General features: G+C 41.8%; 1 protein-coding gene across 1 annotated transcript in view; it reads left to right on the forward strand.

Annotated features, from left to right (window-relative positions):
• Positions 1–16,251, forward strand: part of Morc1 (microrchidia 1) — a 199,669-nt gene extending 183,418 nt beyond the window's left edge. Inside the window, exons 22-27 of the mRNA NM_010816.1 lie at positions 1,041–1,107; positions 3,848–3,997; positions 7,908–7,995; positions 9,636–9,689; positions 12,259–12,453; positions 16,051–16,251. Of these exons, the coding sequence (NP_034946.1) occupies positions 1,041–1,107; positions 3,848–3,997; positions 7,908–7,995; positions 9,636–9,689; positions 12,259–12,453; positions 16,051–16,158 (662 nt within the window). The 3' untranslated portion in view covers positions 16,159–16,251. The remainder of the gene's footprint in view (positions 1–1,040; positions 1,108–3,847; positions 3,998–7,907; positions 7,996–9,635; positions 9,690–12,258; positions 12,454–16,050) is intronic.
• Positions 16,252–16,585: the final 334 nt, after the last annotated feature.

The following is a 16,585-nucleotide window of genomic DNA, read 5'->3' on the forward strand; positions in this document are numbered from 1 at the left end:
GAATACAAGTCAGCAGGCGAAGCTCGTGGTGCCAAGCATGCGCTTGGAGAGCCTGTACATCCATTAGTTCCTTTTGTGTTTGCCTTAAGGGAGGTTGGCCGGTCCTCATCATTCTAACCCTTTCCCTGTTGCTCTCCTGTTGTACATGGCCTTCAGTAGCAATAAAATACAGCAGTGGTTAATTCTGTCAATCAAAAGTACCAGGAATGTCATAACAAGGAGTTGCTGGGCTGGAGAGATGACTCAGTGGTTAAGAGCACACTGACTGCTCTTCTGAAGGTCCTGAGTTCAAATCCCAGCAACTACATGGTGGCTCACAACCATCTGTAATGAGATCTGACTCCCTCTACTAATGAGATACTCCCTCTACTGGAGTATCTGAAGACATAAATAAATAAATAAATAAATAAATAAATCTTTAAAAAATATAACAAGGAATGACTGAGCAGGATAGAAGCAACTCACTCAGCTACTTCATGAGCCACAATGCAATTCCACACAGAAATTGTAGACTAAATGGCCAACTTCTCTTAAACTATAATTCTGAGATTTCCTGAGTGATCAGATCTTCTAGAAATAGCAGACTTCTTCCTGCTCTAAAGTTCAACTCTCTAGTGGAGACTCAGCGCTCATCTAGACTCATCAGAACTCTGAACCTGAATCCCAAGGTGAGAGTGGCATAGGAGAGGAAAAACAGGTGGGTCATCTTAGGAGAAGGTAGAGTGAGAGGTGATTTGAGCAGACTATATCGGCTTTCCACACATTTGTAACAAGCATCATAAAACATTACAGACAAGAGGTTGCAGAAGTTCTTTAGATCATAATTACACCAATATATACTTCATTAAAATTATTACAAATTCCCTTAAGAATGTGTTATAAATTGCCCTGAAATTGGCATAATTTACAAATGGATGTTTAACACATATTCAAACTCTACACAGGTAGTTAGTGAGCTGGCATTTTCTTTCTTTCTTTTTTTTTTGGTGTAATTTATAGTATGCTCATGAGCCTGATATTTTGTCTGTGTTCTTTTGAAGACAAACAAGAGCTGTGTGATGATACTCCAGTAGTGAAAGGAAATTCTTCAGCGCTTCACTGGAAAAGGTGTGTATACTCTAATTATACAGATTCCAAACGAGTGTAATTACGCTGCTGGAAGGTAATTATCAATGTGGAAGTAGAATAAGACAGAAAATAATAGCAACAAAGGCAATTAAGAATGACGCCCAATCTTACAGCACAGCCGAAAGCATAGGCATTCTCCTTTTCCGTAAATCTTTTCATTTCTTTTGTGAGGATGTTGGAATAGCAAAAGGGAGCAAGCAAGCTTCACTTCCTGTTCACAATAGCTAACCATCTACAAATTACTGTATAGTCACCAAAGAAATGAGAGTCGCTGGGCGGTGGTGGCGCACGCCTTTAATCCCAGCACTTGGGAGGCAGAGGCAGGCAGATTTCTGAGTTTGAGGCCAGCCTGGTCTTCAGAGTGAGTTCCAGGACAGTCAGGGCTACACAAAGAAACTCTCAAAAAATCAAAACAAACAAACAAACAAGACTGTAGTAGCCCTGTCACTTGGAAAGTGACATTTAAATTTCTCCATGGCATACATCGTCCTTACTGTATTCCTCCTTTTAGTCTCACACCTGTCTATACATAGATAGTTGGATGCGCTCTGCCAGCTTGTGTCCCATCAGCCCCACTTCCATTTTAGTTGGGTCTCAGGTCAATGTTCCCTTCCTTGGGGCCTCCTAGCTGTCCTAGGCAGATATGGATATCCACAGAGTCTCTGCAGAAGTGCCTACGTACATGTCAAGTCCTTCCACTTCCAAAGTTGTTTGCTAAACACTTTACCAGTTGCATTCTATCTTGCTTGGCTGTTTCCTGCCTTTTCCATGAGAAATAAACCTAACTCCGTAAGAACACAATCTGCCTTTTTATCCCTGTGTCTCTAAGTAACCAGACAGATGCCTGTCCATAGTGGGCACTTGATGTTTATTTGGATATCCACCAGTGCTGTGGCCAGGCCTTGTCATGGAAAGACTGTAATATAGAAGTATTTGTTAAAATATGAGTTAAAAATTAGGATAGAGCCAGATACTAGAATGTATGTATGTTCGGGGTGTGTGTGTGTGTGTGTGTGTGTGTGTGTGTGTGTGTGTGTGTGTGTGTATTATGTGAATGTATGGCTTTTAGTTCTTGAGGTTCATTTTAACACTGTTGAACCAGCCTGGGTGTTAGTCGTACCTGCCTTTAATTCCAGCACTTGGGAGGCACAGGCAAGCAGATCTCTTGAACTGGAGGACAATCTGGTTTACAGACACAGTTTCAGGACAGCCAGCGCTACACAAACCATGTTTCAAAAAAAAAAAAAAAAAGAAGAAAAAAAAAAGAAAAGATAGACAGAAAATAAGCAACCAATGAAACAAAAAGCCCTGTTGACTTAGTATAAAATGAATGTTAGACCTATAATCATATAAAACAACCTTCATGGAAGAAATTGATCAAATTCAGAAGGGATGGTAGCTATGATAAAGATGATTATAATAACAGTGGTTATTAGATACTGCTTGTTGAGCACTTAATCCTCAGAACTGAAGTAGTTATACATTTCATTTAATCCTCAGTATCCTAATGTGAGCTACGCCCCATTATTAGTTGTTTTGTTAGTGCTTAGGATGCTAGGCAGGCGCTGTACCACTGAGAAATGTCTCCTGCCCTGTGACATTTGACAGAAGAAATGCTGTCCTGGGATCTGGCCTAAACTATTTTACCCTTACTGTCAACACCAGAGACAATTTCTGGCAACTTTAAAATGCTTTTAGAAAAATCTTAAAATGTCAATATATAGAAGATTATAATTAATGATCATTTGGATATTTTGTATATACTCTTTAACAGATGACTAAGCAATAGTTTATATAATATTCTTCATCGTAAAACAGATGGGTGAAGCAAGACAGTATGCTTAACGCTAAAGAACAGTTAGCAGTAGAGGCACCTTCTTCATTATTTAAATTATCACCCCGTTCTTAAAGGCCTTCCCAGTATAATCAGACAAAACTCTTTGAAGCAGAGGTTTATAGGTGTCAGGGTGAAAGGATTTAAAAAAAAAAGATCTTTATTGCTACTTGAAAATAAAAGTGCCTGTCTACCCTCTCTACCCATCTGACCTGTGTCCACCTCCACCTGCTTTGCTCCAGCACCTTTGGTGTCATTCTCTGTTGTGTTCCAACCATGCCCAAAGCATTGTTCTTGTCTCGTGCTTTACTCTCATGCACCCTCACATGACTGACACTCTAGGATCATTAATTCTTCCTCCAGAACATTCTTCCTTTATATCTTTACTAGGAATTTCTCTTTTTACCTTTGGCCCTTGTATGTTTGGTTATTGTGCATCTTTGCAAGTATAAAATAGAACCTACGTCTCTTCCTGCAGAGAAGAGGTGAGTGGTATATAACTCTATTGTTGACTAGGTGTGATAGGATATACCTAAAATCCCAGCACTTGGGAAGTGGGCAAGAAGACCAGGAGTTCAAGACTATCGGCTATATACGTAGTGAGTTCAAGGTCAATCAAGTCTAGATAAGATACTGTCTCAAGCAATCCTAAATAATTAGTGAATTATCACAAACTGTGTTTAATCAATGCTATCCCCAAACCTTGAAGCAATGTATAAGACTAAGTTATTATTGCTATAAGACTTTTGTATAATCCAATACGTGGGATCTCTGAGTATTACATTGATGCCTGTCCTTTTCTTTCATTGTGTATTAACAATTCATGGGAATGTTTCTGAAATGGGTGGAATCTAACATGGTTATTCTTGACATCTGAAATCCCAGCTTGCCCGGGGTGCAAATGGAAGATTTAAGTCCACGTTCTGGACACAAAATCAACTCTGTGAGTGGTGACTGTCAGCTGCCGGCTTCACCAATGCCTTCTCAAAGCATGTCTGTGGAAGAAACAGCAAGAAAACTGCTGTCTAACTTAAGGTAAAAATAATTCCTAGTTTTCCCACATGCTGTATTGAATCTTTAAAATAAGCAGTGATAAACAGTGTTTTGTTTTATGTTGGCTTCCCGCTGATAGAGGATGTTTTTGAATACATTCAGTGGAATGATTTTATGACCTATTTCCTTAACCATATTTAGTTAGATACACCACAAGTTAATAGTCCCTTGAAAGATAACTTGTGGTCACTAGCTGCCCACTGTGATGTGACCCAGCAGTATGGTGGATATACACACATAGGCTACTCTTTCCTTGAATGTAATAAAGAAGATTTTTATTGAATATTATGGGTTTTTTTTTCTACTCACAAAGATACGCATGACATTCTCATGGCCTTTGAAAAGGATTTTTTGTGGGTTTAGATATGGAACTTACAGAAGAGAACTGAGTTTCACTCTTTGGTGGGTTGAATTTGGACATTTGTAGACATGGTTACTCAAGGAATTTAGATGTCATAATCTCAGCTCTCAAAGGAGAAGCTGGGAAGGAGAGATGATTCTGGGTTTTCAGAATGGGACAGATACAGGAGATGGCTTTACTGTCAAAACCATGAATGTATTGTCCACAAGTGTTTTCTCAGAAAGCTGTCATAGGGAGGGCTGGGTAGGAGCAAGAGTCCAATTCACTTAGTGGACACCATTAATTTTTCTGGGTTCAAGGACTTGCTGAGTTAGGTGAGGGGGCTTTGAGCCAAGAAGAACAACAAAACCTAAGATCCCTGGAGGGACATTCCCATATAAGGCCTTGATTTTCTAAGCAACTTAATGAATCCCCTTATAGGTGGGAGTTCTCAAAGAATAGACGGTAGAAGGAAAGGAAGAAAGAAAAGCCAGCCATGGCCGCTGCTAACACCCAGGTGCTGACCTGTCTGTGTAAGGACTGGAGAGCCACTGTAGACATAGACTCTATTATGCATCTGTACAGAGCCCTGTGGCAGCATTAGGGCCGAAGGGCTACATTTACTTGGATGTAGAGCCTGTCCTTCAAGAGTCATGTCTAACAGCAGTCCTGCTCCAGGAGATTAAGGGCACTTGATTTTATGTAAGGAGACAAGGTTGATGGACCAGTAAACCACTAGCACTATGTTCCTCATTAGCTATGCTAAGCACCCATTGAGCCTGAGTTGGCAACCCTACAGTCATCTAGAAAGGAGACAGAAAGAGGGCACACCCAACTGTGTAAAGATGTTATAAGATTGTAAAGGCCACTAGTCAAGTGGCTTTGGATGGATGGATAGGGCAGATGGATAAATGAGTGTCATATTGTTAAGCCTACCAGTGAATGTCTGAAGAATGAGTTCTCCTTTGACAGCATTTTTTCAGAGGATCATTTATTTCTTACCCTTTGCTTTGTAGTTAAGTGACTGTAGATTTAGCCTGGTTTGTTTACTGATATTAAAGTCAGGGCATATCAACTGGTTACTCAGACTTGATAGTGTGCAGTCAATTACATTCACATATATAAATATAATAATAGATATATTGATGTATGTGTGTGCACCTATATGTGTCTGAATAAATATGTGAAGATCATTTAAAAATGTGTGGATATGACTACATAGAAAGTGACTTGGGACATTGCTGAAAGTAAACCAGAGTTTCTTGATAATAATAGTTATTATTTTGTGCCTTTACAATATTTTAGATATCCATCCAAGAATTATTTTGAATTAAAACCACGAATAGGTGGATATCTTCCTGGGCACTCCCCACTGAGGCTAGGAAAGATCTGCCTGAGTGTGTTGTAACAGAGGTTGAATGCTTTCCTACTTAACTTTTTTTTTTTCTGGTGACATAAACACTCTTTTCAGATTCACCATCTTTCTTAATTTTCACTTGGCTAGTCTTTTTTCTTCATGTCAATGCAACACTGGTACTATTAATTTTAACGAGTTCCATGTGATCAAAAGGAGGTAATGCGATTGACTGTATTAAGACGTTAAACTGTGTCTGCCTCTATTGTTAGCCACCAATGGCATATTAAACCTTCCCAGAAACCATCTCCCTAGTGAGCACGTAGACTCAGCAGTGCCCAGAATCATCATACTGAGCGTTGATTCTTAGGGTGTTTTTTTTGGCATGTTTGCAGGCACAACTCCTTTAGGGGTCCCCAGTGAATTATAGACTGGCTGTGTCTGGTTAAAGAAACCTGAAATTGGATAGGCTTCGAGAGTTAGATATGATAAACTCTCGAACAAAGGAAAACATCGTTAAAGAATAAGATAGGTGAAAGGGACCCATGGCAGTAACGGAAGGAAGTTTTAAGAACTGTTAAATAGTTATAATCAGAACCTACAGGGGTGAACTTTTGATACTCTTTGGCTTTTTTTTGTGCCTGACCCTGGGCAGGGGTTAATTAATCCTGCAGAAAAATGAGGTCGAGGGTCTGTGTGTGTGTGTGTGTGTGTGTGTGTGTGTGTGTGTGTGTGTGTGTGTGTCTGCATTGTTGTATCACTTATCTTTCTGTCTAGTCAGTCTGTGGAACAGAATTCCCAAAGGAGGAGCTATTTAGCCACAACTTGCTTTAGAAAGGCACAAAAGGCTAAACATAGTAAGTGAATCAGAAAGAAAGAAAAAAAAAAACCCACACAACTTTCAGATGTGCTGGCCGTACATTTCTAGATTCTCTGTTCTCCTAGAAATGAAATATGTATCATGAATATAATTAATCCCAGAGAAATATGATATATTCTGGCAAAATAAAAGATCTTCAGACCAGGGGACACCATGGTCTGGGAAAACTAAGATCCATATGTGATTTCTTTTTTGTTCTTCTTTGAGACATGGTCTCATTATGCCCCTCAAGATGGTCTTAAAGTCAATCTTCCTGACTCAGTTTCCCAAGTGTTAGGATTAAAGGTTGTGCTTCTGCCTGGGTCTATCTGTGAATTTCAAGACTAGCCCTGCAGATTCTAATGAAGGGTATTGCTTTGGGTAATTAAACACCTTTGTTCTGGGGGGTGGGGGGCAGCGAATAGAGCCAGTAGTGGTTTTTCTCCAGGAAGCTTTCAACACTGAATTCCCTATAGAAAAGGATATTCACACAGGTGCAGAGGTTTCCTAGAATGGTAGTTGCAGATTTCTAGGTATTACCAATCTTTGACTCTTTTTAAATATGTCTCTTCTGTTTCTGCCTCTGTCTCTCTATCTCCCCCCGCACCCCTCCCCCAAGCAGGGATATATCTGTGATTATGCATGCTTTTGTGTGTGTTTGCATGTTTGTGATATGTATGTGGTATGTGTGTGTGTGTGTGTGTGTGTGTGTGTGTGTGTGTGTACAGATCCCTCTGAAGCACTGGGATTAAGGTGCCTTCTATGCTCACCCAGCAGTTAGTTATATGGATGCAGGGGATCCAAACACCAGCTCCCTTCTGTTTTACCCAATAAGCCATCTACCCAGCCCCCCTCTGTCTCTCTCTCTCTGTCTCTCCTTTTCTATTCTGTTGCTTGTCTTTCCTTCCTATCTTCTTTTTCTCCTTTGGTTTTCCTTTCATTTTATTGTTTTAATGAACTTTTAACTTTAAAATAAAGAACAAAATAAAATGTATGGTTTAAAGAGATAATAAAAATAGAAGTGTGCCTTTATAATGGAAATATCTTGAAAAACTGAAGAACAAAACCACAATCAAGGTATTAGTGTTGACACAGTCAAGAAGCAGAGCATCTCCATCTCTCAGAGGCTTCCTCCTATTGCCCTTTTATGACCACGCCCAAGTTCCAACCCCAGTCTCTGTTTCCTGAAGATGTTAATGTTGAAAACAAAATAATTAATAGGAACTAGCATCTATCTCTGCCAGAAGTTAAACACACAAGAGACAAACTCTGTTCTTAATGGCGGGTGCTGCCTCTCTTGTCTGGGTACACTATGATTTTGTTGTGATTGTCTTCTTAGGGAAATTCTTCTATACTTTGTTCCCGAGTTTCAGCTATCATCAGAATTTGAGTGCACATCTGTGGAAGAACTCATAACAAATCCTGAGGTAAGCTGTCTATTTAGGAACTGGGTGACAGAACAGGTGAACACAGAGGAGGACGTAGAAAGGCTTTCAGTGACTGGAGATAGAAATTCCATATCAGGTATGTGAGAAGTCACTGTCATGACAGGCAAAGCAAGGTAGAGAAGATCTCGGAGACTGAGACAGTTAGCCATGACTATCATGGAGGACAGCATGGTAGCAGGAAAGCAAGTGTGGCGTTAGAGCAGTAACTGAGAGCTCACATTCCGATCCACAAGCACAAGGCGCAGAGAGCTAACTGGGAATGGCATGAGATTTTGGAAACCTCAGAGTCCACCCCCAGGGACACATCTCCACCAACATGGACGTGCCTCTTAATCCTTCCGAACAGTTCCACCAACTGAGGACCCAAGCATTCAAACCTGAGCCCATAGAGGCCATTCTTGTTCAGATCACCACAACTCTCTCCTACCAAATAGAGTTTCTCATTTCATCCTCCGTTATTGAGATGCTGAGCTAAGGATTGTGCAGCTCAGCCCTCTGAGGTGTTCAGGGTACTACCCTTTCTAAACCTCATGGGAATGATGAAGACAAAGCAGTCACCAAAGCTCCTCATGGTGACAGTGCCATGGAAGATGGGAGGGACAACTTTGGCCAGCTACCTCAGATGCAGAGGGTGACTCTCACACCGGCCTTGGTTCAAATCTCAGGGGAAAGTGCTAACAGGGTTTAGTACCCTCCAGGTGGAGGTGTTGGTAAGTGAGGAGTGCATGTAGCAGGCCAGTGCAGGGAAGAGACACTCCAGGTAGGACTCTGAGAGGCCCTTCTCGGCCACCATGGTCAACATGGACTGTAAGATTGGCAGGTGCACAAGGAAAGGCTCTCAGTGAAAAGAACACAGGTTACTAATAGGATAGAAGTGCCATGTGCCCAGGATTTCATTTCTTCACCTTCTCTCATCTCAGCCTCTCATTGGCTTCTACTGCATTGCTTAGCTGAAGTCCTTCCTGTAGGGGTCACCAGTGAGCTCTGGGCCAAGTGTGGTAGTTGTTTTCTTACCTGACTTCCAGAGATATTCAACCCAGGTTTCTGCTTTCTCCCCAGAGTGCTTTCTTCTCATAGCATCCATGACCTCATGGCTCACTTCCTTGTTTTCTCTACCTCTACCCCATCATCATTACAGTAATTATTTCCTGTCTGAATTCTGGATGCTACCATGTCTGAGGCCTTATTCCTGGACCATGGTGCTTTCTCTGCTAAAAGCCATTTCTGGGTGACATCAACTAATCTCTTAACTAATCCTGCTCAAGATACCTGTGACTCCTAGTCTATTGCTACCCAAATATATGCCTTCTTCACGCTGCATTTTGGATAGTTGTCATCTGATTTTCCTTCACCTTGATTTGTACTATCTGCAGGCTGCTAAACTAGGCTGAGTTTATTATTTAACATAGGCTACCTTGCTTCTTTAAAGAAAATAATAAATTCAGGTAGGTCAGTTCAGTTAAATAACTTAATTCGGCTTAAAAGATGCCTAGTAGCAGTGTTGGTGGATTCTAAGCTTGGATGATTTTTCATACTAGAAACATCAGTGTTCTAACAGTATTCCAGACAGATCACTCTGTAAAATTAATGTCCTTTTCTGTTATTGCTTATGAAAACAGCTGGAGCGATGCCCAGAGAATATAAACGAAAAGCTAAAAACGTGTTTCAACCAGGTAAGCTTTCTTTCCATGAAGCCATTTATATCCTGAAATCTAAACAACCCTATGCTCCAAAGAAGGAATAATATGTGTTTTGAAATGTTAGGTTTGGAAGAAAATCAAGTTTTTCTGTCCTTATCAAGACTTAATGTGTAGCCCATCAGATGTCACGAAGCAACATCTTTTTGAATTTGAAGATGCAAATGTTCCCACAACCAGTGCTTATGTAGCACTGAAATGGATGTTAGTTTAAACCAGAAATGGGAATTTTCAAAGTTTAAGAAATATCTCCAAATCTTTGAAAGACTAGAATAAAACAGAAATTGTTGAGGAGTCACAGAAAATTAACAAGCTCCCAGGTAGTTTTAGCTTTGGGAAAAAAAAAATCCATGATTTGTTTACATAACAATCAACCAACCTCCTAGTGTGTCTCCTCATCAGCATGCTGCACACACACGCACACGCACACACACACACACACATACACGTACACAGCTCTGCTGGTGCTTTTTCAGAGACTGTTCTCAATTGAGTCTATGAAAACCACAGGTAATCAGAGGGAAACTTACCAACATAAGCAGCGGGTCACGGTGCTGTAGGGTGAGGCTTTAACTAAGGTATCATCGGTTGATTAAAGTTGCTTTACCAGCTTTCATATGGGATTTTCAGACATACTTAACTATGGTTGATTCTCTCCATGCTCTCTCTGCTCCACCTCACTTCCCTGCACATATATCCTGCATATACACCCAGCACATATACCCTCACACAAACCTTGCAATATACCTTGCACATATACCCTGCATATATATACTCTGTACACAAACACTGCAATATACCCTCACACAAACCCTGCACATATACACTGCATATATAACCTTTTACCCCAGTATTCTCCACTGCTTTCCCCCTGTCTTCTCTGCTTCCTTTAGCCCACTCTCTGTTTTTGTTCTTTCTCACAACCCCTTTCTAGTTTCTCATCTTTACCCATATTTGCTCCCACCCGGATACACAGAATAGGAGAGAGAACATATTGTTTGTCTTTCTGAGCCTAAGTCACCTCAATGTAGTGGTTACTAGTTCCCACCCACTATCCTGTAAATGCCATAACTTCATTTTCTTTCTAGCCGTATAAATTCTGTAGTGTATAAGCATATACTTTCATTAACCAACCGCTCATCTGTTAATGGATTCCATTTCTCTAGTATGGTTAACCATAATGCTGTTCAATTCAATGGACTCACACCCTCTCCACTGCAACACAAAGCCAGGCTGGTAGCACGGAACTCTTCCTCAGAGCAGATAGAATTCTTGAATAATTACACTACCTCACGCTGTCAACTAAGACGTGCCTGAGGGCAAAGTCAGCCTTACGTATCTGTATCACTAATAATGAAGTTCAATGCCTTGACTTAGGAAGTTGTTAGTAGAATCTTTAGGAAACAGAGCTATGGGCAGGTGAGGGTTTGCACATTGGGTTTTATAGAGGAGCAACTCACGAAAACAGCATGGCCAGCAGATGTTGTAGATGGTGCGGAGGAACTTTGCACACATTAGTGGATGTGAGTGAGGGCCGTGAAGTGTGTGTGTGTGTGTGTGTGTGTGTGTGTGTGTGTGTGCGTGTGTGTGTGTGCGCGCGCGTGTGTGTGCGCGCGCCTGTCTTACAGTTCCCTGCCACCCAGCCAGCACTCCAACCCAGAAATCTTAAGATAGAAACATTTAAATGTTTATCAAAGTGGGGATTGCCCTGTATCTGTTTTCTCAGAATTCCCCCTGGTCCTCTCAAAATGTTGATACGAGTAAGTAATACCATTCTTACATGGAAGAGGAGCCCGTGGGAGCAGCATGCCATCTTGGAAAATAGCCCAGACCCTAAATCCTTGAGGGGCTCTAGGAGGCCTTTCAATATTCTTTACATCAGGATTTAAAAGGAAATAATATTAACCAAAAAAAAAAAAGGTCCTGAGAGCAGAATTCCTTACTCTGCAGCCTCTGTGCTCTGAATAGTACAGACTTGAGTTACAGCAATGCGCCATCACTGAGATGCTCCACGTGACTGGCCATCTGCCAGTGCCTGTGGTACTGCTCCTTGAGATGACGGTATACCACTGAGGAGGAAAACAAACTCACACTTCACAAGGTTTCTTCTTGATTCCAAAACTAAGGTCATTACACTCCCCTCTCTGTGCCTCTCCATGCCTTCTGTGCTAAGTACTTCCACAAGCTTTTCCTTCCTTCCTTCTTCCTCTCTATCAGATAGTACGTCCAAGCATCATGGTCGATTCTTAGCCGCTGTGTACAGAGTTGGAATGTGAAATTGCTTTGTGATATTATGGGGAAATAGTAATGTCGTTAAAAATGTACTTGTGGGCTGGAGAGATGGCTCAGCGGTTAAGAGCACTGACTGCTCTCCAGAAGGTCCTGAGTTCAAATCCCAGCAACCACATGGTGGCTCACAACCATCCAAAATGAGCTCTGACGCCCTCTTCTGGCGTGTCTGAAGACAGCTACAGTGTACTTACATATAATAAATAAATAAATCTTTTTTAAAAAATGTACTTGTGTTCTTTAAAAACCTTCGCAGATCCAGAATATCTACATGGCTCAGTATGAGAAAAGACTCAAGAGGAAAATGCAGTCCATTGTCTATGAGGCAAACAGAAGGGGCTTACTCAACCAAGTGTTTCTGGGACAGTGTGAACTGAAAAGGAAGAGGACTGAGGAGAAACTCAGTGACCTTCGTGCAAAGCTGGCCTTGCTGCTGCAGAAACTTCAGCTGGTGAGTGACAGGCTGAGGGGCAGCAACAAGCTCTGGGGAAAGAGCCTGGGACTGGATTTCCCTCCTACCGGTGTGCTTTGCTAACTCACCTTGGGGAAACCGCCTAACCCAGGCCTTGATGCCAGGAATGATACTAAAATCTTTCTGGCTCAGATCTGGGCTTGAGGGATAGTGTGATAGACTGTTGGGGACAGACAGGCAGAGGACAGAATGACAGGGCTCTGAAGAAAGTTCAGGCCCTAATACCACTACAAAGAGGCAAATGGTGACCGCTATGAAGAGAGGAATCAGGCACATGTGGCCTAGTTGGAGTCTTATGTTTCTGAGAAAGAACAGCGGTGTGTCACTGCAGGCTTCTTCAGCCCAGCAGGAAAGGGGTTTGGGGTGGGGACAGGATGTGTGGCTTCCAATCTACTTTCTTTGGTAAAAACTCATGGCTCTAAGCAAGAAGTCTAGGGACCTGGAAGTGTGTTAGGTAGTTACAAGCAGTACTCTTAGTAGAGTGCTTGCCCATGCCTGTGAGGGGAGGGGTTGCTGTAGACACAGAGACCGAGCAGTCTGGTCTGTCTAACCATACACTGTTACAATAAATTAACTTTCAAGGCATACATTAGAATTTTTCTGCACCTCTTTCTCCAAGGAAACACTAGAATCTTGGCTTGTACCATGAGTTGATGAAAATACCTGGACAAAAGGAGCTTATGAGAGAAAAGAGTGTGTTTTGGTTTACAGTTCAAGGATGTGGTCTATCATGAAAGTCAGAGCTCAGGAGCTTGAAGCTGGCCACATTGCACCTGCAGTCAAGGATAGAAAGCAATGAATATATTCTACTACTTAGGCCCTTTATCCTCTTACATTGTCCAGACCCACAGTGCACACAGTTGGAGCGTCTGTCTACCTCATTTAACACAGTCAAGATAACCTTCCATAGGCATGCCCAGAGCCCTATTAACTAAGTAATTCTAGATCCAATCAATCAGTCTCTCAATAACATGTGTCCAATAGATAATAATTTCCAACTTTTTCAGGAAGTGAAATATTTTAATGCAATTTTATTTTATATAAAAATAAAAATAAAATTTTCTTAATCTCAGAGGGAGGAGTTAAAGCAAAACAAAAGCCAGGGAAACATCATAAATCTAAATTATTGTCACTTTTGCTTGAATGCTTCCATGATGAATTAAGTAATGGGTACTGGTCCATCTTCTTTTATTGGTATACTTTCACTGTACATAGTGATGAGTTTTATAAATACATTTTCTTTCTAGTATATTGTTGGGAACAAAATAAAAAAGGGGTAACCTGGGGCCCTGGGGAATAACGGAAAGGAAAAGATGCCCACACCCCGCCAGAGTTTCCCTATTCTCTGGTCAGTCAGGTGTGGGAGGGCTACTATCTACCCTATCTACTCATCCCTAGGTGGGCATTCCTCTATCCGACTCTTCAGGGGGTAGTCAAGAGGCAGCCCTGCCTGGGGACCCCCCCCCCCCCAGCTACTTTGCTAAAGCTACCAGGGTTGTGGGAGAGAGGGAAGAGGAAAGAAGTTCCCAACACTGACCAGAGTACGCAGTGGAACTTGAAGGAGCAGAACAGAGACTCTATGGTTTTAGAGCTTTATTATAGAAATGCAGGGGAAAGAGAGAAGGTAGAAAGGAGGAAGAGAGAGAGAGAGAAAAGAAGAAAGAGAAAGGAAAGAGGAGAGAGAAGTGACATAAGAGAGAGGTGAGAGGACAAAGGAATAAGCGAGCGAGGTGGGGGCTGAGCACCCCTTTCTAAGGTCTTCACTGTTGCTAGGTAACTGGGGAGGAGTTTAGCCTGAAGGTCAGAAGCTTGGGCCATTGTTTACTTGACTACTGACCATGCTTCTCTTGTGGGGACTGTGGGAGATGGTACCTTAGGCAGGGGCTGGAGTTCCAGGAGCATGAGGGAACCCCTACCATGTCATGTAGGTGAATTATGACCATCGGGGTTCAGACCTCAGCTCGACTGGAGACCAGCCTGCAATTTCCCACAGTATATCATGCCCCTTTCCCATGTCCCTCTAGACCTATAAAGAGTGGCCCAGTTTCTAGATAGCACATAGGAATCTTGGTTATATCAAAAACTTAAATATAGTAGCCAAAGCTGTAAAGGCTTTCTGTGGATTCTAGAAATATATGGAGAAATCAGAGTCAAAACTGAGTTTAAGGAGCCTGTGGTATTTTAGATTTAAGTCATGAGCTAAGTCTTCCTGAGCGTCGCACACTGTGAGAAGGCAGGGACCGACCTTATGGAAAACTTGGAGAATTGGGGTGGCTTTATCCTTGAAGGGGCTGGAAAAGAGACAGGCAAATCTGCCATATATCACGACAGAGTTGAATCCAGCCTGCCTGGGTTTCTGTCTGTAAGGGTTCATGATTCGATGAAGAATGATACCCTGACTCAAATAGTATGTAAATGCAAGAGTGTTTTATTCAGCAGAAATCCAGCATGTTGGGGTCTCCCATTACCAAGACAGAGACACCCAAGTGAGCTTGCTGGCCTAAAATGTGATTTAAAGCACATTAGGGAATTCCAGGGCAGGTGACCTCTGTGTTAATCTGTTGCATTCATCTCTACGGATATTCCATTGTGTGTGTGTGTGTGTGTGTGTGTGTGTGTGTGTGTGAGGGTGTTGGGGGTAGGGAAGCTGGGAACGTACTGTGGAGGGAACCATTACTGAGGAAGTAGCTGAGGAAGTCTGGAAACTGCTTCAGGCCAGGTGGCTGGGACACTCCATTACCTGGTCATGACGTTGGAGCCTGGGCTTTTTTTTTTTTTTTTTTTTTTTTTCTATTAGTAATTGACTTGCCTGGGCTTGCCTGGACTTGCGAAGTGTTTAGGCCTCGTCTCCTTAACTGCCAATTTGAAGTCTGTCATGGAATCAGCTTAGCCTTCTCATGTCTTAAGTTGTGAACATGCTGAAGTGCGTGAGTTCATTTTCTCTAATATCCTCATCTTCAGCTTCACCAAGAATTCTTTCTCTATCGAGTAAAAACGAGACACACAAAAAGTACTTCACACAAGCTCAGGTGGCAGTCCCCACTCCTCCATTCACCCAGGAAGAGCTATGGAGAGGGTGGGGGACTTGAGCCATGAGGACCTTCGCCTCCGGTGGTAGGGGGCTTCTCCCCCACTATCCAGCCCAATCTCCTGTTCCCCAAGCCCAGATGGAAAGGGGTTTTAGCTGCCAGACGGAGAAATCCCTCTTCATTTTGGTGATCCGGTAAGTGATTAAGAGGCTACATTATTAAAGAGCAAAAAGATAATTTATGCTAAATGATTTCACACATAGTAATTGTATTTGGGCTTTGTCAGCACTACCACTTCAGCCAATTCTTGAAAGAGGAAAACTCTGACTTCCACTGAAGAAGAAAACAGTATTCAAATCCTTAACCACTTGTAAACGTAAAATAAGATGAAATGAGAGAAAACATTTGCAAAGGTAAGAGTATTAATCAGACGGGGTGTAGGGTTGCTGCTTCATGAATCACCACGGTGACTGCAGGAGGCTTCCAGAGTGACAGGAATAACAGCTGAGCCTCTCCTCCTGGAGTGACTGTGGCTTCTCTCTTCCAGGGTGGTCCAGCAGGAGACCCGCAGCAGATTGATGCTTACTTAGAAGATTTGCTTAAAGAAGATCGGCTCCCGACCGCTTTACATGAAAAGTCTCCAGAGTCAGCGTAAGCAAAAGATACAGAACCCTGAGAGGGTATCTCAGAAGTCAGAAAAGATGTTTTTTCTTAAAACCACTAATAAAGAAAACTGGAAAATCCTTTTAGAAAACATTTCCTTTTGATTGCTATTGTAAAATTTAGCCTGATTCTTATTTTTTTTTTTCTGTTATCGTTTGCTATACATCCATTCCCTTATTTCTTAATTCTTCCAATTCTATAGGAAGCAATTTCTAGAGTTTTCTACTTTCCCTCTGAGGTCTAGAGAAAAAGAAACTGCCACTTAAGCTTAAATTTTGCTTGATTTGGACCTTGATATGTTTTTTTATACTAATTTCATTATTTAGGTGGAGTGAAATAACCTTTGTAAGTATGACATGCATATGTTATACACATGTTAAGAATTGTATTTTTACGCTGGGCGTGGTGTTGCATGCCTT

Source organism: Mus musculus, chromosome 16 (assembly GCF_000001635.26).
Source record: "Mus musculus strain C57BL/6J chromosome 16, GRCm38.p6 C57BL/6J".
Taxonomy (NCBI): Eukaryota; Metazoa; Chordata; class Mammalia; order Rodentia; family Muridae; genus Mus; species Mus musculus.